Below are 22101 nucleotides of genomic sequence, written 5' to 3'. Positions count from 1 at the left end.
GGCAGGGCATGAGCAGGGGAGGGGCAGAGAGAGAGAAAGGGAGACACAGAATCCGAAACAGGCTCCAGGCTCCGAGCTGTCAGCACAGAGCCCGACGCGGGGCTCGAACTCATGAGCCGTGAGACCGTGACCTGAGCCGAAACCGAGAGTCAGACACGTAACCGACTGAGCCACCCGGGTGCCCCGTGTGTGTGCAGTTTGAAAGAAGGGGCCCATGCTCGACACGAAAGCATGAAGGCAAAAAGTCAGGCCCTCCTGCAGTCTGTCCCCCGGAGCCTCCGTCGTCCCCTCCGGTGTATAAGGAAGGATGCCGCACACAGGTGCCCCCGTTTGCCAGTGACCCCGGGCTGGCCTTCTGCACCAGAGTGTGGGCTGGGGCCAGGATCGCAAGCTAAGAAAATGAGCCCTCGATGCTTTTCTTTTCCCTTCCAAGCAACGACGGCCACAATAAATTCGTGGCAGTCAAGCTCGTGGGCGGCATTCGATGGATGCTTTGCGTTGAGTAAGCCTCGCCAGTCTCCGAGGCCCCCCCAGCCTGAGCCTCTCGGGGGCACTCGTTCTCTGGGTCTTTTCGACGATTCCAGACCTATCCATCTGGTGGCATCGTCATTCCGGCGAGGGCATCGGAGCATTTCCTCGTCTGCCGCTCGGTGCTTGGGCAGATTTTAGAGGACACCGGAGGCCCTCTGCCCTTACGGGGTCGTGTTTTGCAATTTAAAATCTTTGTGGCTCCGTGGACCAACCCACAATCTCTGCCCAAGTAATGGCTCTTGCTTTTACAGGCCCGTGTGGGTTGTTGCCAAGGCCCTGGCGGGACAGGGAGGGGTCGGGGCGGGGGGGGAGGTGGGGAGGTGGTGCCGTAATGCTGATGTTTCAGCCCCCGGAGCTCCCCGTCGGCCACCAGCATCCAGGAGTTAATTCCGAATGCGTGTGCAAACCCGCGCCTGAGCCACGTGGCCCTTGACGCTCACAGTCTTCGCTTCTGGAAAAAAAATTTAAGTTGCGTTCCCAGGATTTCCGCAGGGTCGAGAAGGCGTCTCTCTTGCATCTGGGGAGCAGGGCCTGGCCGTACTGTGGCGCGAGGTTGTGGGCGTGGGTTTTCGGTGCCCCAGAGAAGGATGTCTGGCGAGAAGCCTCCGGAGTGTGTCATCCGTCGTGGGCACGCACGGGCACTCCCAGTGTTGGGCAGGACTTGGGAGATCAAGTCCGCCCCTCTCCCGCCGCACCTCACTTCAGGCCCCACTCGCATCCTGCCCGCGATGGGGAACTCACTACCTTTCAAGAGAACCTCTTGCATTTTCCAAGCGCTGACAGCAGCATCCTTTCATTTAGTTTTTGAACGTGCCGAGCACATCCTGTGTATCAGGCTCTGTTCCACAAACCAGCCCCACAGACCGAACCAGAAAGACCACGTCTCTGTTTTAGTGGGGCGCACGGGTCCTTGGGGGAGGCACAGAATAGACAATAAACGAGGGCGGGGAGTGGAAAGGACCCTGTAGGAGACGGGATGGTGGCCTCGAGAGTCACCCACGGTGGGGGAGGCTGGTTACGGAAAGGCCTCTTTCTTGCCCTCTCGTGGACAGACTTCAAGACCGGAGGGGCCTGTCACGTGAAGGACCACAGGGAGAATATTCCAGGAGGTCATGGCCAGGGGGCAAGACCCTGAGGCGGGGAGGAGTCCGGCGTGACTGAGCGTGCTGGTTGGACGAAGGGGAGTGAGGTGATGGGGGGAGAGGGGCTTGGGGGGCCCCAGAGGCCACAGACTGAGAAGGACAAGTGAGACACCATTGAAAGATCTTAAGCAGAAGAGGGGCGGGATTCGATTTGTGTTTCGAGGGCTCAGGCTGGCCATTAGGTTGACAGTAGGGATTGGCGGCCAGGCACTGGGATCCAGAAGTCTGTAGCTCATGGCAGAGGGCCGGGCTGGAAGGTTCTTCAAGTACCGCCTGTAGACGGCAGGCACCCAGCCTCTCCTTGTCCCTCTGGAGCTGGGGCGGTGCGCGGGCTTGCCAGGTGGGCGGGCAGAGAATCGGGGAAGCTCACACCGTGCTCCCTCTTCCCTGTCCGGCTTCCGTGAATTTAAACCTACAGAAAGGCCGTAGGGTCGTTTAAATCGCGCGAGAGAGTTCAAACACGCCATTGACCCTCTCCGCACCCCTCCCCGTGTGTGTCGAAGTTGAAAACCCAGTAGCCTGGGCATCTTGCCTTTTGTCTGCACCGGGCCTGCCTCTGACCAACTGGGAATCTGGGGCAGGCGCCCTGGGTGCCGAATGGAGTGAGCACGGAAAGGCAGCTACCACGTCGTGTCCCAGAGCGTCTTCACGTTCCGGGTATACTTGTGACATGGTGGGGGAGTGTCCAGAGTGGAGGTGACCTTTGAGCTGGGTCTGGGACGTTGGGGAGAATTTCAGTAGGCGTGCAGGGGAGAGAAGGACGTCGTGCTAGGTGACGGAGGGCCATTACCGCGATTGATGGGGTAGGGGCTCTGTTCTAGCTCTTGACCGCCACGATGCTTGGCCTTTTCGAAAAGGCTTTAGGAATCAAAAGGAGAGGGAGCTTCTGGCTATTATTTTGCAGAGAAAGCCTTTCAGACCCAAAGATGCTGCAAACAACCCGGGTATCCCCCTCACCCCTTACACACTCCTGGCTAATAGGAGACTACAGCTCGCGCACAATGCCTTTCTGTCCCCCTGCTGCCATTTTCTCTGGCCAAACCCAACATTTCCAAGTGGTCCGCTGTAAAAAAAAAAAAAAAAATTCTAATAAGTCCATTGGAAAAATCGGAGAAACACTAAAAGCTAAGGGCTGCTTCTTTGATGGCAAGAATTCTCTTAGCCTTTAACGTAGGTTGTAATTAACATCCGAGGGGGGAGATTAACGTACTTGACCGTGGAACCCGTCCCTTGTTTCTGTTTTTTTAGTCAACCGGTGGGTAAGTGGTCCCACAACAATTCTCTTTTTTTTTCCTTTTAATATTTATTTATTTATTTTGAGAGAGGGGGAGAGGCAGAAAGAGAGAGAGGGAGACAGAGCACAATAATTCCTCGAGGGACACAGCCTAGCCTCACCTGATCCCGCAGTTTCCAGACTTTTCCAGCCGGAGCATTTTCCAAAGGAAACCTAAGTTGCCTTAAGTGTTTGCAGGTATCCTCTGTGCCATATTACGTTCCCTTTTGGAGCCCAAGGTCTCGTTAGCAGAATGAAACTGTGGTCTCAGACCCCAGTTTGAGTGGTTCCTCTGTCCACCCCTGAGCCAGTTAATGAGGCTTAAGCAGGAACACCTTGACCCGAAGTTTCTTTCCACCTGCCTGACATGGGCGTGTTCGCTAGTTTGCTCTAATTAACAGGCCCCCACGATTCCGTATTGGGCGGTTCTGTATCCTCTTGTGTGGGTGTAGACCCCCTCCCCCTGCCCGCCAGGGTGTAGACCTACGTGGGGGGCCGTGCAGGTGCTCCAGCGGGTGGGTGAAGCCTTAAGGGCAAAGGCCACGTTGTTCAGGATAGAGGCCCCTCGGCGTCTCAGCTATTCCTGGAGTGGCATTCATAGTGACAAATGAGGAAAATGGCAATTTGTGTGGTGGCCGTGGGCGGGGCGGTCTGAGGGCGCAGAGCCCGGCCTTGTTGGTCACGTGCTGTTGCAAACAGCCCAGCCTTATGCCCAGGTGTGCACGTGCCTGTCGCATCTCTTGCATTTGGGATTTAGCCCCTCTGATGGCTTCTTTCTTGGAGGCTTTGTTTCTTTCACGGCCTCCCCGGGGTGTGCTCTGACTTTCCCTCAGCTGTCTGTCCTCTCCCTTCCAAGAAAACCTGTTCTCTCGATGGAAACAGAAAGCGTTTGTGCCTCGCTCAGAGAGGGACCCCGGGGGGGGGGGGGCAGGGGACGAGAGGGGCAGGGGACTGACTCTGTGCCGGTAATGAAAGCCGCAGAAGGGCCCAGATGATCTGGTGCTTTGAAAAGCGCCTCATCCTTTCTGAGCCCGTAACTCACTGCACTCCAGGCCCCGGCTAAGAATACAGCTGCGGGGGCAGATGTATTTCCTTCATTGCTTAGCTGCCCCGGCGGCAGGAATCTGACCTTGAAGCGAGCTTTGATCGCGGAGTAACTCAAGCTTGCCCTTCTCTGCCGGGGACGCTGGGTCGGCCTGCCTCCGCGGCCCACATCCGCAACCTGTCCAAAAGCTCTTGGACGCGGCACTCTCATTAGAACAAGGTCTCCAAAGAGTTTTTAGGGCTTTGAATCCCTGTGCTCTGCCCCAAACGCTGTCGCCGGAGTTCTGCCAGGATTTACCGGGTATCCACTTGGGGGCCAGCCACCGAGTGAGGAAGACCGTGGGTGCCCAACGTGGGCTCAACTTGCAGTTTGAGAGACAGCGTGTCCCCGCGCTGGGGCCGGGATGGGGGTGCGGATCTGTCACTTGGCCTGTTGGCCTGACGTTAGGCGTGCTCCGTATAAATCAGGCTTTCTGTCTGACATCGATCCGTCATCGATAGCTCTGTGCCTTATACCAGACGTCCCTCCACCCTAAGCATGATTTCCTGTACGTCTGATTGGCTTTGCGATAGCAGCGCTTGGCCACGTAGAGGCTGCGGGCCGGACCTGGCCCACCGCTCCCTGATTTTGTACGTAAGGCCTCGTCGGATGAAACGTACACATTGGCCAAGACCGATTTGGTGCTGAGATGGCTGAGCCCGATGGTTGCTGCCGAGACCGTACGTGTGACCTGCAAAGCCAACAATATCGACCGTCTGACTCTTTACAAATAGTCTGCGGAACTCTGAGCTGAAAGTGAGATATTCTGGAGTGATGTCAACGTCGTTCCAGGATACTTTGGAGTTCTGGTTGGTCCCCTAATAAAATGGCTGGTGTGAGCCCTGTGGTCCCCCCCTTATCGTGACTGGAGTCACCCGGATGGAGGTACCCCCAGAACCCTGGAACAGTCTGTAAATGCTTACTTACCCTGATCTTCAACATCAGCTTTTTTTTTTTTTTAAGTTTATATATTTATTTTGCGAGACAGCATGAGTTGGGTAGGGGCCAGAGAGAGCATGAGTAGGGGAGGGGCCAGAGACAGCATGAGTAGGGTAGGGGCAGAGAGAGCATGAGTAGGGGAGGGGCCAGAGACAGCATGAGTAGGGTAGGGGCAGAGAGAGCATGAGCAGAGTAGGGGGCAGTGACAGCATGAGTAGGGTGGGGACAGAGAGAGCATGAGTAGGGTAGGGGCAGAGAGAGCATGAGTAGGGGAGGGGCCAGAGACAGCATGAGTAGGGTAGGGGCAGAGAGAGCGTGAGCAGAGTAGGGGGCAGAGAGAGCGTGAGTAGGGTAGGGGCAGAAACAGAGGGAGAGAGAATTCTAAGCAGGTTCTGTGCTGCCAGCACAAAGCCCGACATGGGGCTTGAACTCATAAACCATGAGATCATGACCTGAGCCGAGATCAAGAGTCAGACGCTTAACTGACTGAGCCACTCAGGCGCCCCAACATCGGCTTTTTAAATCGGGTTATTTGTATCGTCCTTTGACAGACCTTTTATATCAGCTTGTTTGATCCTTGCGACCGCTCTACGAGATTGTACGTCATGTTAGAGAAGAGAAATTCAGAGCCCCAAACATGGCAAGTGGTAGGGAAGGGGGCGGTCAGCGGAAGTGGGTGACAGAGCCGTCCCCTGGGCCTCTGTAACTGGACTGAATGACCGCTGGGTGGTCAGGCTTCATATATCCTCGTAGAGGATCGGACACCTGCCATGCCAGCAGCATAGATACCTGCTCTCCATTACTGTCGCCGTGGGTCTAGCCCAGTCCAGATGAAGGACTCTGGCTCTGGACCAATGTCCTGTGAACTTCAGAATCCCCTCAGGACATCGTCGGCTTCCTTTGGAACAATACTGACAGGGCTCTCGAACCTTCAGCCGGCCTGTTTGGGGCTGGAACGCAAACTTCTCCCTCCTGGCTCAGCGCTGTTTTTTCCCTTCTGTCAACATGTGGCTTCTGATTTGATGGCATTTGAAGAAAGGTGAAGTCCCTTTACTCTTTGCAGGTGGAAAACCGGTCCTGTCCAGATTCCAGCCATTCTTTGAGTTTCCGAATCCTCACTTATTGGGGCCTGCGAGGTTTTCTTTACCTTCTGATCTTTTAAATTAGTTTCAGTTTATTCAAAGATGACATGAGAGTATTCTCCGTATTCAAAATAAGCCAACTGATAGAGATCATTTAAAAAATAGCTTTCATGGTTATTTATTTTTGAGAGAGCGAGAGAAAGAGACAGAGCACGAGTGGGGGAGGGACAGAGAGAGAAGGGTACAGAAGACATGAAGTGGGCTACCTGCTGACAGATTCTGAGCTAATTCTACAGCTCAGAGCCCGACACGGGGTTCGAACTCATGAACCGTGAGATCGTGACCTGAGCTGAAGTCGGACGTCTAACCTACTGAACCACCCGGGCGCCCCCAAAACGGTACAGACCTTGACAGAAGACCAGACTCTTCTCCATTCCAGCTCTAGTTCCTGGGGGCAATCATTGATATCAATCTGGCACGTCCTTGGCTCTTTTTTCAATGAACACACACACACACACACACATTCACGCATGTGCATGCGCATTTACGCATATATAGTGTTTTGGTGTGTATTTACACAATGACATCACGTCGTGTATATACCTGAGTCTTTTCGTTGTCTTGAGGGCTTTTCAGTGGTTATTCATTTTCTAACTCATGATTTTTTAACTGTTGCAAAACATTCCATTGCAAGGATTTACCTTAATTTATTTCCACTCCGAAGAATGGTACCACAGTGAGCATCCTTATTCATTTCTCTTGGAGCCTATGTTTAAATGTTTATCCGGGGTGTAGTGATTAAACCGTGGGGTCGTGGTATTGGCATTTAAAGTTTTATTTTTTATTATTTTTTTAAATGTTTATTTATTTACTTTGAGAGAGAGAGAGAGAGAGAGAGAGAGAGAGAGAGAGGGCACGCGTCAGGGAGGGGCATACAGAGGGGGAGAGAGAAAATCCCAAGCAGGCTCCGTCCACATTATCAGCACAGAGCCCAATGCAGGGCTCAGTCCCACAAACAGTGAGATCATGACCTGAGCCAAAATCAAGAGTCGGACGCTCAACCGACTGAGCCACCCAGGCACCCTGACATTTAAAAATTCAAATGGATTCTGCCCAATTGCTGGGCACAGAACAATTATTATATTATCATCCCTCTGAACGGTATACAGACGTCTCTCTCATACATGCACTCTGTTGACATTATCAATCGTCTTGATTTCAGCCAGTGTGATAGGTAAACATTGGCATCCCATCCCTTCTGGATTTCACTTGTGTTTTCCTGGTTGCTAATGAAGTTGAGCACCATCAAATATGTTTATTGGCTGTTCGTATTTCTCTTTTGTGAATCGCGTGTCTCCGTGGCTTTATAATTCTACACTGAGCCTTTTGATGCCTCTGGAATTGAATTTTGTGGATGATGTGAGTTAGAGATCTACTTGGGTGTTTTGACAAATGGATGGCCAACACCGCTTGGTATCTGTTCTGTCCTTTCCCTACTGAGTTGTATGTTGTGTTTATTATGTACTAAATTCACAGGTGTACTCTCAAAGTCTTAATTCTGTCCTGTTGTTTTATTTTTCTTTCATGGCTAATACCACATTGTTTGAGCTGCTAAAACTTTATAATATAAGTATAATATAAGCTTGTAGCATAAGCTATATAGTGTAATCTAATATAAATATAGTAACATAAAAATATATATTATATAATTTATGGTTATAATCATACTATGTATACATATGTAAAAATACATGTATATATGTTGTATACACATACATATAATATATGTTTGATATCTGGTAGGTGATGTTCTGCCTCATTGTTTTTTTTGTCTCTTTTTGTTTTTTCCTGTTGTTTTTGTGTTTGGTTCAACATGTTTTGCCTCTTGTTGCTCTGTTGTCCTTTAGATAAGTTGTTAAAGCACGTGTCACGTTCTGGCTGGGATATTATTTAGGATAATATTGAACTTGTAGATTGCTTTGGGGAAAAGCGGCATCTTTATGACTTTGAGTGTTTCTGTCTGAGGACATAATATGTTTCTGTGTCTTTAGCACGTCTTCTGTGTGATTTAGTAAAATTTGTCTGCCTTATTGATTCCAATAGAACATGGATTCCCCATGTTCTTTGGATTCCCCAAAGAACATGATTCTTTAGTCAATTGTATTTTTGTCATTTTTAAATTCTATTAATCTCTGCCCTTCTCAGTAATGTGCCCATTGCTTCTGGATTCATTATTCCTTTTCTAATTTCTTGAGTTGAAAGTTCATTCTTTGTCATTATTTTTTATTGTTTAGTAATTGTTCTAAGGGTGTCCATTAAATGCTAAGTATTGCTTGGGCCACCCGCCTATAGATTTGTCACGTAGTACAGCGGCAATCCTTGCTGAAGAAAGTTTTGGTTTTTGTCTCGATTTCTCTGTCCAAATACCATTGTTTAAATTTCCAACGTTATCTTGGCCAGTTTGTTTTTAATTTCTACTTTGTGTTTGCCTCAAGTTGTGCCGGTATGACTTCTGCTTCCTTTGAAATTTATTGAGATTTTTTTATGCCTGATACGGAGTGTGTAAGACTGTTCCTCGTGCGTTTGAAAATAATTCACGGTCTTTGTTATCTGGATGCAAACTTTCTATATATCTACTAAGTTGAATTTGTTAACCCTGTTATGAATAATCTCTCTGCTTCTGTGTTTTTGTTTTCGTTTTTTGCTAGTTGATTTATCTGTTCTGAGAGAAGTGTGCCAAAGTCTTTCACCGTGATTGTGAGTTTGTCAATATCTTCTCGTATTCCAATTATCTTTTGCTTTATACATTTTCCAGGATGTGTTATCATATGCATAAAGGTTTATGACTGCCATTTCCTTATGGTAAACTGGATCTTTCTTCACTAGGAAGTATCTCTCTTTGGCCCCTTTCATCTTTTTCAACTTACTTATTTATTAAAGTTTATTTGTTTGAGAGAGAGAGAGAACGCGTGTGTGCCTGCGCAAGCGGGGAAGGGACAGAGAGAGTCGGGGAGAAAGAGAATCCCAAGCAGGTTCCGTACTGTCAGTGTGTGGAGCCCGATGTAGGGCTTGAACTCGTGAACCGTGAGATCATGACCTGAGCAGAAATCAAGAGCCGGACGCTTCAACTGAGATACCCAGGCACCCCTCAACTTTTTCAATTTAAATTCTGTTTTTTTTTTTTCTGCTGCTATGATTACTATAATTGCTTTCTTTTTGTTAATATTTGCCTGGAGCCTCTTTTAAAAATCTTTTGATTTTTCTACCATTGTTTGTTTGGGATGTATCTCTTGTCTCAGACTATAGACAGGAATTAATGTAATTCAAGGTGAAATTCTGTGTCAGTGAGGGACTCGAACCCATTCACATGTATTGTGATTGGTGATTGGACTATCTTCATGTATGTCATTTATTTATTGTACTTATGATTGAAAAGCTTCTTCTTCAACTCCGTATCTCCCAGAGCCAACCTGAGAGCTGGGCTCGCAGCAATAGATGTTCAACAAATGCTCATCGAGTAACACCTTCCTTGACCCCTGGATTCTGATCTGATTTGACCACGTACGGCAGAAGCCCCCCATTGTAATGGGGTTGGGACTAACGCTCAAATTATTGGTAAAAGAAGTTCTCAAGAAGGCTTTAAGTTCCCTTTTTAATTCTAAGGGATCTTTCCTCTTCGTGTAGATTTAATGTCAAAGATTTGAGGTCTTCTCGAAGTGTGAGGTCTGTTGTTAGGGGCTGGTGGGGGGTAAAGATTTCAGAACTGGGGGAGGAAATCCAGAGTACTGTTTGCATCAGCCATGCTTCCTGGGAGGGAAACTGAAGAACGTTTCCCAGCAAAACTGAATCACTGTTTTCAGTTCTGGATTTGGGTCTCACGTATCTTTGTGTTTCCAGACTCACCTACCAGAGTCCCGGATAATTGGCTTACTCTCGAAAAGACAGTATTCCGGCAACATTAACTTCATGGCAGGCTCACCTAGAGGGACTGAATATGCTGGAGAAAGATGGCACCCAACCCGGGACATCTTTTTCTTACCTGAGTTGACACAGAGACTGAAAACACAAAAGAAGCCTATGTTCTGTCAAGGTGAAAAGGATGCTAGACTGGAATCAAGGGCCTCTCAGGTTTGATCGTGCCCAGTTGGGCCCATCCAAACATCTCCGGAAATCTCTTTCCGTACGAAGGAGCTGGATTAGTTGATCCGGATCCGACACTTCTTCCAGCCGTGTCTGGAAAAATCTTATGCTGAAACTCTGGTGACAGTTAACCCAGCCAACACCCTTAAGATTCTGCCATGATCTCTTGGTAACTCAAACCGAGTTCATCTTATTCAGTGACTGACTATAAATCATGCAGCTTTCGTAGCGTTGAGTACCGCGTTAAGCACCAGTGTGTGTTTTTCTAAGCCTTTACGAAGTAGCCAGTTACTGAGCGGAGAAGATAAGGCCCTGTGGCTTCTCCAGTTGCTTTGCCTTGTGTAGAGGAGCACCCACCCCGGTGATTTCTTTGGCACTTGGAAGAAGGGACGCGGGTGACAGGCGGGCAATGCCAAATGCGGGTCTTTGAGTAGGACACCGTAGGCTCCCTCCGTAGGCTGAACCCAGGCCATCTCCTCTCCCTTCCTTCCGGAAATGGCACTATTTTACCATAGATGGCGAACTACAGGATTCTCTTTTCCGCCTGAAGTTTAGTCGGAAGCTTGGAGATTTGATCCGAGGCTTGGGGGAGGGGGGGCGGGTCAGGCATTCAACAAAGATGCGGAACTGTCCTCCAGCGTCCCACCTGGTGACCTGTCGGAGCACGGGCTGCTCTGCGCTGAGGTTCATGAGTAGGATCGAGATCGGCCAAGATCCAGCACGGCTGAGCAAATGGGTTTTCGCTGCAGGGTCTTCTCCATCAGCATTTTCTTCCAGTTTCCTGCAGAATTGGCTTTGACTCTGACCAGCACTGTTTGTTCTTCCCAGCCATCCCCACGATCTCCACCTCTCCTTGCGGTGGTGGTGGTGGGGGGGGGGGTTGCTGATATTTTGGACGGTGGTCTTGAACTGTGCTTGGAAGACGGGTTCCAATTGGCAAGCCCCTGAGGGCAAGAAGAGAGCTGACGGTGGGCGGGGCTCAGAGGCAGTGGGCGGGGCTCAGACCCTTGGCGAAAAGACTGGGAAGGCGTTCAGTAGATTTTAACTGGAGTTTAGCTCCTCGTTCCCGGGACGCTCGTATTTTCTTGCAGCCCTTTCTTAAAACGGCCACAAGCAAGCAGGTGTCCCACAAGTGGATCGTCTGAGTTCAGGCTGACTTCTCCTAACCCCAGTGCCTCTCCCCTTCCAGAATGGCTGCAGTCTGTCCAGGCCACCATGATCCTGTCGATCATCTTCAGCGTTCTGTCCCTGTTCCTTTTCTTCTGCCAGCTCTTCACTCTCACCAAAGGGGGCCGGTTTTACATCACCGGAGTCTTCCAGATCCTTGCCGGTGAGTTGGGGATGACAAACTCCACGGGGGAAGCTGTTCCTGGGTCTCCAAGGCTGGGGAGTGACTGATGTTTGTGAGTCTGCACATTGGGTGGTTTTTATAAAGCACAGGGGTGCGTATGCGTGTGTGTGTGTGTGTGTGTGTGTGTGTGTGTGTACCTACGCATGCACCTTAGAATTTGAGAACTCTCTACCTCCCCATGGAACAGGGTAGATGGGAAATAGGACTTGGGGACTCGAGAACGAAGGTCCATAACCCAGCCAGACCTAATATCGGGGACGGAGCCACCTTCTGGACACATCATCGGAGGTGAATGTTAACAAGGATAGGAGTAGAGCAAAGGCCACGCTTGAGGGTTGTATCCCTGCACGTTGCGCGAAGCCCCAAGGAACCATCCTTCCTTCAGCAGGGAAAGTGGCCCCAGTGGGCGGCTGAGGTTGTTTTCAGATACGTGTCTCCCACCTCCAAGCAGTGGTGAAGCCACGGCACATTCTTGCTCTTCTTTACCCCAGCTCCGGGGCTCCACTGGGCTTTGGCTTACTGTTGTCCTTCTTGGGTGTCTTCACTTTGGCACCCCCCCCACACGGCATCATTTCCTAACACGGGGCCGTGACAACACGCGAGAGGTCTCGTTCCTCTCCTCCTTTTTTTAAAAACATTTTTTAATGTTTATTTATTTTTGAGAGGGAGACAGAGCGCGAGTGGGGGAGGAGCAGAGAGAGAGGGAGACACAGAATCGGAAGCAGGATCCAGGCGCTCAGCTGTCAGCACAGAGCCCGACTCGGGGCTCGAACTCACGAACCGTGAGATCACGACCCGAGCTGACGTCGGACGCTTACCGACTGAGCCACCCTATTCCTCTCCTCCTTAAACCACCTTCCAGTTCCCCCACCGGATAGGTTATCCGTATGTACGATGTGCAGAGTCCGAGAAGCTTCTCTTATAGAGGGTGACAGCTTCCAACTTTGTCTCTAGATTCTGGCCAGTGTCCTCCTTCACTGACTCTTCTCTTCCTGTCTATTGACTGCCAGTTGACTGAGTCAGAAGGCACTAGAGAGAAATTAAGAGATGCGGTGGTGGATCCTAAAATCCGTGTTAACAAGTCACACGCTCCCGGTGCACCAGAGAGCATCTATGTACTGTGAGATGTTCTAGATGCCGGCTGGCTGAGTGAGTAGGCGGAGGGCTAGGCTGTCCTTTCTTCTTTTAGTTGGTTGTCAGAATGTCCGTGGTGCTGAATCACCACCCTGGGCTCAGCGGCAGTCGTTGGAGGGTTGATAACAGCCCACACGTCTTTGATGAGTGCAGATGTAACGGCTTACCCACGGCCGTACGGTAAGACACGGGCTGAGGTTAGATGTTGATGATCTTTTCTAGAAGCCAGAGAGTACCCCCCCCCCACCTTCCCTGGAAAAAGGAGGGAAATTGGACAGCTACTTCTCATGAAATACTAAAATACGGCATTCCGGTACGTGCAGTTTTAGGATGTGAAAACCAGATAGGGCTTTGCTGCTTGCATAGGTTTAGTTAGACCAAGCAAGCCAAGCTCCTAGAGTGGTGCTGGTTTTATTAAGTTACTAATTATGCGGTACGGTATCATTCCTAGGTGTGTTAGAAGAAGAGTTATCAATTAGTCATTCCCGTTTCTGAAAGTAATACACAAAACTGGAACATGGTCTGGGGATTTCTTTTTTTGGCTTACCATTTACAGTTCGATATCCAGTCGACTGATGATCATAGCTGTTGCATCAGTGGATCTGTCCTCAAGAGAGAATAATACAGACTTAGGAACCAGAACTTTCATAAAATATATATATATATACACACACATACACACACACACACACACACACATATATATATGCATATATATATGCACACACACATATATGTATATGTATACACACGCATATACACACACATATATATTCATATATATTCGTATATTCATATTCACATATATGAATATATATGTGTGTGTATATGCATATATATATGTGTGTGTATGTGTGTGTGTATATATATATACATATATGTGTGTGTGCATATATATATGCATATATATGTGTGTGTGTGTACATGTGTGTGTATATATATATGAAACCTATACAAGGGTGTTATTTTACTGATAAACTGAGATCAGGAGAGGATAATGAATAGCCAAGGTCACCCAGCTCAAGCAGGAACAACCAGAAGCCCACACTTCCTCCGACACCACGCGGACTCGATATAGTTAGCAACCTCCTTATGGTTAGAGACAACGGAATCCGCCCGATTGCTACAGAATGGAAAATGCAGGGCGGACACTCCACTTTTTCCAAAATATAGTTCCTCATGCACCCTCACTTCTCTGTTTTGAATCGCCTCTGAACTCGATACAAGCCTTTTAGAATGCTGCTATTTAAAAAAAAAAAACAAACGCTTGGGGCGCCTGGGTGGCTTAATCAGTTAAGCATCCAACTTCGGCTCAGGTCATGATCTCATGGTTTGTGAGTTCGAGCCCCGCGTCGGGCTCTGTGCTGACAGCTCAGGGCCTGGAGCCTGCTTCGGATTCTGTGTCTCCCTCTCTCTCTCCCCCTCCCCCGCTGGCACTCTCTCTCTGTCTCTCAAAAATAAATAAATGTAAAAAAGAAATTTAAAAAAAACCCTCTATGTCTAAAAGCACATGATTTGTTCTTCATCTCTCCCCTTCCAATGTAGCTTCTTATCTATCATGGGATCCAACGTTCAGTTATCAGTTCATCAGCCTAGCGGCCCTGGTTTGAATAGAAAGTGGTGTTGGATGAGAAAAGTCAAGCCACAGTAGCGGTTGTAATCTACCAGCCCTAAGGAATGTTCTGTTCTGAACTGTTCACCCCAGTGAGCGGGAGCTGAAAGCAGGTGGTCTGGGAGGCACAGGTTCCCCGCCCCACCCCCCCGAACGTTGCGTTCGAACTTGATCTACAGGGTCCTCCCACTCAGGTTGAAAACTTCAAGGAGAAGAGGCTTCACTTGAAGATTTCCGTGCTTCTGCAAAGCACTGAGGCGTTTTAAGCAGAAGCGTTTTAAGTTTTAAGCGGAAGCCCTTGGAATATTTTCTGAGTCTCCCGATACTTTCTGCGCTTCCCTTGGAAGGATCCAGCTGTGCTCTTCGTAGATCACACGCACGAGGGTGCGGGAAAGGCGGACGAAAGGTGTGGGGGGCTCTCGGGGCTGACTGTGGATGTAGGGAGCCGTCCCTGCCTTTCTCCAGATTACACGTCTGTGTGTGCTTATTGGTCTGCCTGGTCTGCAGCCTGATTTCCTTCTGCGTGTTGTAATTAGCAGGTCTTAACATTTACGAGCTGTCTTCCCTTGATGACATACTTCGCAGGTTGGCTGCTTTTGGGGGATATAGCAACAGGTGTCTTCATCTAGTTCACTGCTTTTTTTTTTATATTAAAAACATGTTTTTTGATGTTTATTTTTGAGAGAGAGAGAGACAGAGCACAAGCAGGGGAGGGGCAGAGGGAGAGGGAGACGCAGAATCCGAAGCAGGCTTCAGGCTCCGAGCTGTCAGCACAAGACCCGACGCGGGGCTCGAACTCGCAAACCGTGAGATCATGACCTGAGCCGAAGTTGGATGCTTAACTGATTAAGCCACCCAGGCGCCCCAGGGTTTTTGTTTTTTTTTTTTAATAACAGAGCCACCTAGGCACCCCATCTTTTTAAATTTTTTTAACGTTTATTTATTTTTGAGAGACAGAGAAAGAGCACAATCGGGGGAGGGGCAGAGAGAGAGAGAGAGAGAGAGAGAGAGAGGGAGATGCAGAATCCGAAGCAGGCTCCAGGCTCCGAGCCGTCAGCCTGGAGCCCAATGCGGGGCTTGAACTCATGAACTGTGTGAGATCATGACCTGAGCTGAAATCAAGAGTCGGGCACATAACCGACTGAGCCGCCCAGGTGCCCAGAATAAAGAAGGTGCTTTTAGAAAATTCCAGTGCTCAGCCTTTGTCCCTGGAGGTTTTGGGAGGGGCTGCTCCCTGGGTGACTCTTGATCAGGGCTTAGGAACCACTGGTGTGGCCATCGAGCTCTTTGTAATCCCTCGGTCTGGTCTTACTGGACTTTCTCTGCTGATGACTCTTCCCACTCAGGAGCCATAGATTGTTCCAAACCCCATTCTTAGGGAAGAGCCATTCTGAATCAGTGTCTGGACTTCGGAGTCCTTTTTGTTTCCAGAACCTGCAGCCGTCTGTTCTCAGACAGCGCTTACCCTGGCCCTAGCTCTGTCGGGCTGGGTTGCCCTCGATGGGAGAACGTCAAGGAATTCGCAGAAGTACAGACCCGAAAGACAGATCCACGTTTTGACTGATTTCGTTACTTGACGCCCCGCACCGAGCTCCGTGCATCGAAGGCTCCGTAGAAGGCCCTGAATAACCCGCTTGTTGGATTACTGGATAATTGTGTTCCCTTGCCGCGAACTCGGGTCACGTGTGTATAGCTTACTATGTATTGTGATTAAGAGGAACAGAAAACCCGGGCAAAGGAGACTCCCGAGGGAGGGTTTCCGTTTGTTCTGTTTGTTTCGTCAAACAGACTGATAGAGATCTAGGGCTTTAGAACGAAAGGATTTTGGGGAAGCGGAAAATCACGATGCCCTCCGTGTTCCGAGGGGCTCAAAGGCAGCTGTGGTCAGACACCACATTTAGAAACCCCCCTTAGGAATGAACTAAACCAGGGGCGCCTGGGTGACTCAGTCGGTGAAGCGGCCAACTCTTGATTTCCGCTCGGGTCATGATCTCACGGTCCGTGGGATCGAGCCCCACGTTGGGCTCTGTGCAGACAGCTCAGAACCTGCTTGGGATTCTTTCTCTCTCCCTGTCCCTCCCCTGCTTGTGCTCTCTCTCTCTCTCTCTCTCCCTCCACCCCCAAAATAAATAAATTTAAAAAAAAAGAGGGATGAACTGTTTTAGGTGCTGCTCCAACCGTGCCCAGGTCAGAAGCCAGTAATGCTGTGGGGGTGATTTTCTAAGCAGCATTTGGGGGCCGAAAGCGGAAACCGGCCGGGCAATGCAGAGAAGGCTCCGTGTGGGTCCGACAGAGAGCCCGACGCTTTCAGAGGAATGGACCTTCTAGCCTCTTCCCGCGACGTTTTGTCACCCTCAGGAGGGGGCGGGGGAGGACGTGACTCACAGGTGTTCACTCATCCAACCATCGCCACAAGGCAACTCCCCCCCCCCCCCCCCCCACTGCTTTCTAGCAACTTCTCTCAGGCTTCCACTCCGGGCCCTCCAATGAACAGCTTCCGCAGAGGTCACTGATGTCCACATGCTCTCTCTCTCTTTTAAGTTAGTTTATTTATTTTGAGAGAGAGAGAGAGAGCACACGAGCAGGGGAGGGGCAGAGAGAGAGAGAGAATCCCGAGCAGGCTCCACGCTGTCCGCACAGAGCCCTCCGCGGGGCTCGAACCCACAAAGCCACGAGATCGTGACCTGAGCCGAAACCCAGAGGCGGACGCTTACTGACTGAGCCACCCAGGCACCCCGTGATGGGGATAAACTCTTGAGTGGCCAGCTCTTCTGTGTTGTCTGGAGAGGGTCAGAGTCCCCCACTCACAGCTGTCTGCCTCCCAGACTCGGGCCCCTCCCAGGGCATCCCTGTCACTGCCGGGGCGCAGGCCGCTCGTCCTTGGAGAAGGCAGGACACTGCCGGTGCGACCGCAACCTCCCTCACCTTCCCCACGCGGTGGGGGGGTGGGGAGGACCTTCATCACCATGCCCCCACCTACAGGTCATTGAGAAAGTGAGTTTATGGGGACCGCCCATTTATGGGAACACCTGTGGGACATTGGGAGGTCTGTCGTATGGCATTAACTCCCCGTGTTCCAGGGCACCGCTACGGCACTACACGCAGACCGCCTTGTCGTCGCGTATACCCTAAAGCATCAGTCTCCCGACGACCGTAATTACGAAGCGCGTATCCGCTCTTTGGCTTTGCGAGCGTCTCGGCCGGTGGCTCGTGGCAGCGAAGCTCAAGGTCATTTAACCCCCGAGATACTCCTCGGCGGATACCCTACAGACGAGGCCATCTAGCGAGTCACCGCACTTGCGTGTCCCGCCTCCCCCTGTCCCGCGTGGTCGCCGACGGAACGTGTGCTCTCTGCCGGTGAAATCTGGGCACAGCTGGTCTGCACAGCCACCGCGGCTTTGTTCCTGCCCGTGCTGGGTAGACGTGGGCCCCATTCGGAAGCCTCGCCAGCTTGACGAGCATGGGCGTGGCCTTTGGCACTCTGTTCCCTGGGTCACACTTGTCTTTCTATAGCCCTGCCCCCAGGAGGTAGCTGGGTATCGACAACTTCAGTATTCTTGAAGTTCAAGTATTTCTCGAAGACAAGAATTTGCACCTTGCGGAGGTCAGCCACGGAGCCGTTGGGGAAGATAATCGGGGATCGCGGACGCCAGGGCAAATAAAGCGCGTTCCCAGCAGAGCCCTCGAATGGCAGTTTGCCGGCCCTTGGTTTTCCCTCTACCCCGGGCATCCTCGCTGTCCCCCTAACTTTCTGTAGGTAGCGGGTCCTGGATCCGATCCCGCGGGAGCTGCGGGACTATTGTGTGGCCTTCTCAACAGGGGCCACTCAAGTGGGAGCTTTCTCCTCTGACTGGGAGAAGGACGGTCTTATCAGGGTGGCGAATGTAGTGTATCCCCACTTACGTGCTTTGTTCAAACAAAGTTTACAGTGTCCAGCGAAATAGCAGGGAGGTTAGATGTAGGTGGTCTGGGACACTGGGAGCTTTGGAACCACAGGAATCCCACATAGCACGCTGGGTTTATAATAGAGTCACTCAGAGCCTCTCAAAGACCCTGTTTTCAGGAGGGAACAGAGGGAACAGAGCGGGCTTTGTGGGGCGCCAGGCTGGGGTGCTGACATCGCGGGACCCCTCCCTGCAGGGGGATGCTGACTGTCACTGTGGGCGCGGACCATCGCTCTTGAACTTGCCTGCTTCAAGAGTCCCACACCAAAGGGCTGCAGAGGTGGGCAGGGGAAGGGCCACCTGATTTATCTCTGGACTCGATAATCTTGCACTCTTGGGGCTTCAGACCCGACCTTGAGGGCACCAGGAACTGTTAGAAGGGACCGAGTGCGATGGAGCTTGATAGATTCCTCTCTCGGCTTCCCACTCATATCCTATCCCCCCTCTTCTTTTTCCTCTCTCTGCATCCTCTGTCTGCCTAACGGTGCCCGTTGGCATTGCTTGCTTGGTCTCCTGAGTAGAAGTCCTGCCAAGGGGCTCTGGGGTCTGCCTGGACCCCAGTGCTCTTGCCCTGGCACAATTCAGATCGTGGCCAAGTGCCCCTTCGCTTTACTGGTTCAGATGACATCACCACCCATTTGAACAGCGCTTTACGGGTTTCCGGGCGCTCCCGTGCCCAACCCTCCCTGGAGAGCGCTAGGTGGGTTTATCTTGTGAGTCGAATTCTTGCTGGCCACATCCTTCTGTCGACGAGGCGTTGGCAGTCCGAGGAAGAGAAATAGGGCAGAAAAGATGACAAGCGACCTTGGAGATGCTGGTCTGGGTCCCCTCCATCAGAAGCAGAGAGCAGATTCTTTCCCCTGTTTCTGTTTCTTCGAGACCCTTCCTCTGCTGCCAGATCCAGAATCAGACGTGCTTTTCTCCTTTTCCTTCTTCTTTTAATTTTTTAAATCTTTATTTTTGAGAGAGACAGAGTGTGCGTTTTGGGAGGGGCGGGGAGAGAGGGAGGTACAGAATCCGAAGCAGGCTCCAGGCTCTGAGCTGTCAGCACAGAGCCCGACACAGTGCTTGAACCCACGAACTGTGAGATCATGACCTGAGCTGGAGTCAGACGTCCAACCGACTGAGCCGCCCAAGTGCCCCTCTTCTTCTTCTTTTTTTTTTTTTTAAGTTTATTTACTTACTTATTTATTTATTTTGAGAAAGATACAGAGAGCGAGAGGGGGGAGGGGCAGAGAAAGAAGGAGACGGAATCCCAAGCAGGCTCCACGCCGTCAACGCAGAGCCTGACTCGGGGCTTGAACCCCTGAACCGCGCGAGATTGTGACCTGAGCCGAAATCAAGAGTCGATCGATTGCTTAACTGGCTGAGCCCCCCAGGCGCCCCTCAGACATGCTCTTTGAGCACAGCGTTATCTGCGGAAGATTGGGTGACGTTCTTCCTGGTGTGTGTGTGTGTGTGTGTGTGTGTGTGTGTGTGTATCAAGAGAGAGGAATGGTGTGGGCAGGTGTCCGGAGTCCTGTGGAATCTGCAGCGGGGTGGTGGACAGGGGTGCCCTTCCCCGCCTCCCTCCCCCTACCTGTCCCTGTCTTTCCCCAGGTCTGTGTGTGATGAGTGCAGCGTCCATCTACACGGTGAGGCACCCAGAGTGGCATCTCAACTCTGACTACTCCTACGGCTTCGCCTACATCCTGGCCTGGGTGGCCTTCCCTCTGGCCCTTCTCAGCGGCGTCATCTACGTGATCTTGCGGAAACGCGAATGAGGTGCCCAGACGGTTTGGTCTGAGGCACTGAGCGTACATCGGGGGAAGGGAGGAAGGAAACCAGAAAAAAAAAAAAAAAAAAAAAAGAAAGAAAGAAAAAAACCCAACCCAAAGCAACCAACCAAACAAAAGAGCTAGCCAAAAAAACCCAAACTCAAACCAAATCAAACAGAAAGCAGTTGAGGGGGGGGGGTTCGTGTTGACTGAAGATGTATATAATATCTATGGTTTATAAAACCTATTTATAACACTTTTTACATATATGTACATAGTATCGTTCGCTTTTTATGTTGACCATCAGCCTTGTGTTGAATCTTAAAGAAGTAGCTAAGGAACTTTTACCTCCTAACCGTATAACCGAGCTCTGTTCTTTTGTTCTGTTTTGTTGTTCTTTTTGTTTGGCCCGGACGTAAAATACTTCCCATCTTGCCCCTTCCCTTTTATCGGAAAGTAGATACCTCCCTTCGCTCCACCTCATTCAGAAAACCAAAGCGTGGGTGGGAGCCCCGACTGGCCAGAAGCCCTTTTACCCGGTGGGCGACCCGGTGCGTCGCACAGAGACAGGTCCCGCCCGCACCTCCATGCGAAGCCATGGACAGAACCCCCAAACTGGAGCCCTCGGCTTTGGAACACTTGCCCTTGGCCGTGAGTGTCTCAGCCGCACGTCTAGATGAGAAATCGGTGACAGCAAACCTATGAAATGGTGCTATGGATTTACCATTCCTTATTATCACTAATCGTCTAAACTACTCACTGGAAATTCAATTAACGGTTTTACGACATAAAGTAGAATGGACACCTGAGTAATTCTGTGTCATATAAATGGTTTATAACTGCTTTTGTACCTAGCGAGGCTGCAGTTATGACAATAATAAATAAATAATAAACACAGCGTTTACTGCTCCCACATTTTTCTTACGGTCGGAGCATCGGGACCAGCCTCTAGACCCCTCGGGACCGTGCATTCCCAGGACTCCTCTGGGTCTAGACTGTTCTCCGCCTCCAAGGACTGTCTGGCAATGACTTGTGTTGGCCACCGACTGTACCTGTATATAAGGTGCCCTTCTGATGCTAAGACTCCAGACCTGTTTTTTTTTTCTTTTTTTCTTTTCTTTTCCTTTTTTTTTTTTTTTTTTTTGGCTTTGCTTTTTCTGATTTTATACCAAGTGTGGACTAAGATGCATTCAAATAAACATCAGAGTAACTCAACGATCTCTCTTGGGATTTTGTGGGGACCTCGGCGCGCGGGGGGGGGGGGGGGCACTTTAGAGCCGTAGCAGAGAGCAAGGCTGAGCTCGTGGTCTGGGCTCCCTAACAGGCCACAGGGAGCACAGTGTGCCTTCCGTAAGCCCGTGCAGATGTCTCCTGACTGAGGAAGAACAGGAATTGCAATGGACCGGAAGGGGCTTGCGTGTTCATTTAGCTCAGCTCCCTCTCTCTGTCTCGCGCTGTCCTCTGGTGACCCGCACGGGGACCAGGGGACGTGTCACGTCTGCGTCAACCTGACGTTCGGGGAATGTTGGCGTGAGCGGCACAGACCGTAACCTGTACAAGGAGGGGAGATGTGTTAATAGTGGAAAGGCGACAAGTTGGTGACTTGAGACTGGGCTTTCAGGTGAGATATTAGCACCAACAGAGCTCTCGCTCTGTGTGTGGTCCTGAGGGAGGGAAAGGGCCGACCGTGCCGTCTAGCTCCAGGTTTCTGGGCTGCGTCTCGCTCATAGCCACGTTTACCCGTTGACGTGTTATTGCGCATTCGCGATACATCAAGCTCCCGGCGCGTTCGATGTTTTCCCAGTTCTCATTGAGCATCTGTGTGAAACTGGGCACCAGGGATCAAGAAAGGATCGCATAGAGGCTGGACAGGTTATTATGACTCTAGGATCCCACATCCTCACCTGAAAGATGATGCCAAGGCCAAGTTTATGGGATGGTAGACAGGAAAAAGATGAAATGTGTAACGTGCTTAGCACAGTGATCGGTAATTCGAAAGCACATCAGTGATTATCACAGATGTGACGATTGGGGTGTACCGAGAGGAGATCTCGATTCTTCTGAGGGATTGTCAATCTCAGGCCCAACGCGAGAATCTCCCACGCGGGGGGC

General features: G+C 50.6%; 1 protein-coding gene across 2 annotated transcripts in view; it reads left to right on the top strand.

Annotated features, from left to right (window-relative positions):
- PMP22 (peripheral myelin protein 22) overlaps positions 1-21204 on the top strand; it is a 32529-nt gene extending 11325 nt beyond the window's left edge. For both annotated transcript variants that reach the window (XM_030296493.1, XM_030296492.2), the window contains exons 4-5: positions 11381-11521; positions 19832-21204. In XM_030296493.1, the coding sequence (XP_030152353.1) occupies positions 11381-11521; positions 19832-19995 (305 nt within the window). In that variant the 3' untranslated portion in view covers positions 19996-21204. The remainder of the gene's footprint in view (positions 1-11380; positions 11522-19831) is intronic.
- The last annotated feature ends 897 nt before the right edge of the window (positions 21205-22101 follow it).

Source organism: Lynx canadensis, chromosome E1 (assembly GCF_007474595.2).
Source record: "Lynx canadensis isolate LIC74 chromosome E1, mLynCan4.pri.v2, whole genome shotgun sequence".
Taxonomy (NCBI): Eukaryota; Metazoa; Chordata; class Mammalia; order Carnivora; family Felidae; genus Lynx; species Lynx canadensis.
The sequence above is the reverse complement of the archived record's forward strand: the minus strand, read 5'-3'. Positions and strand labels throughout refer to the sequence as shown.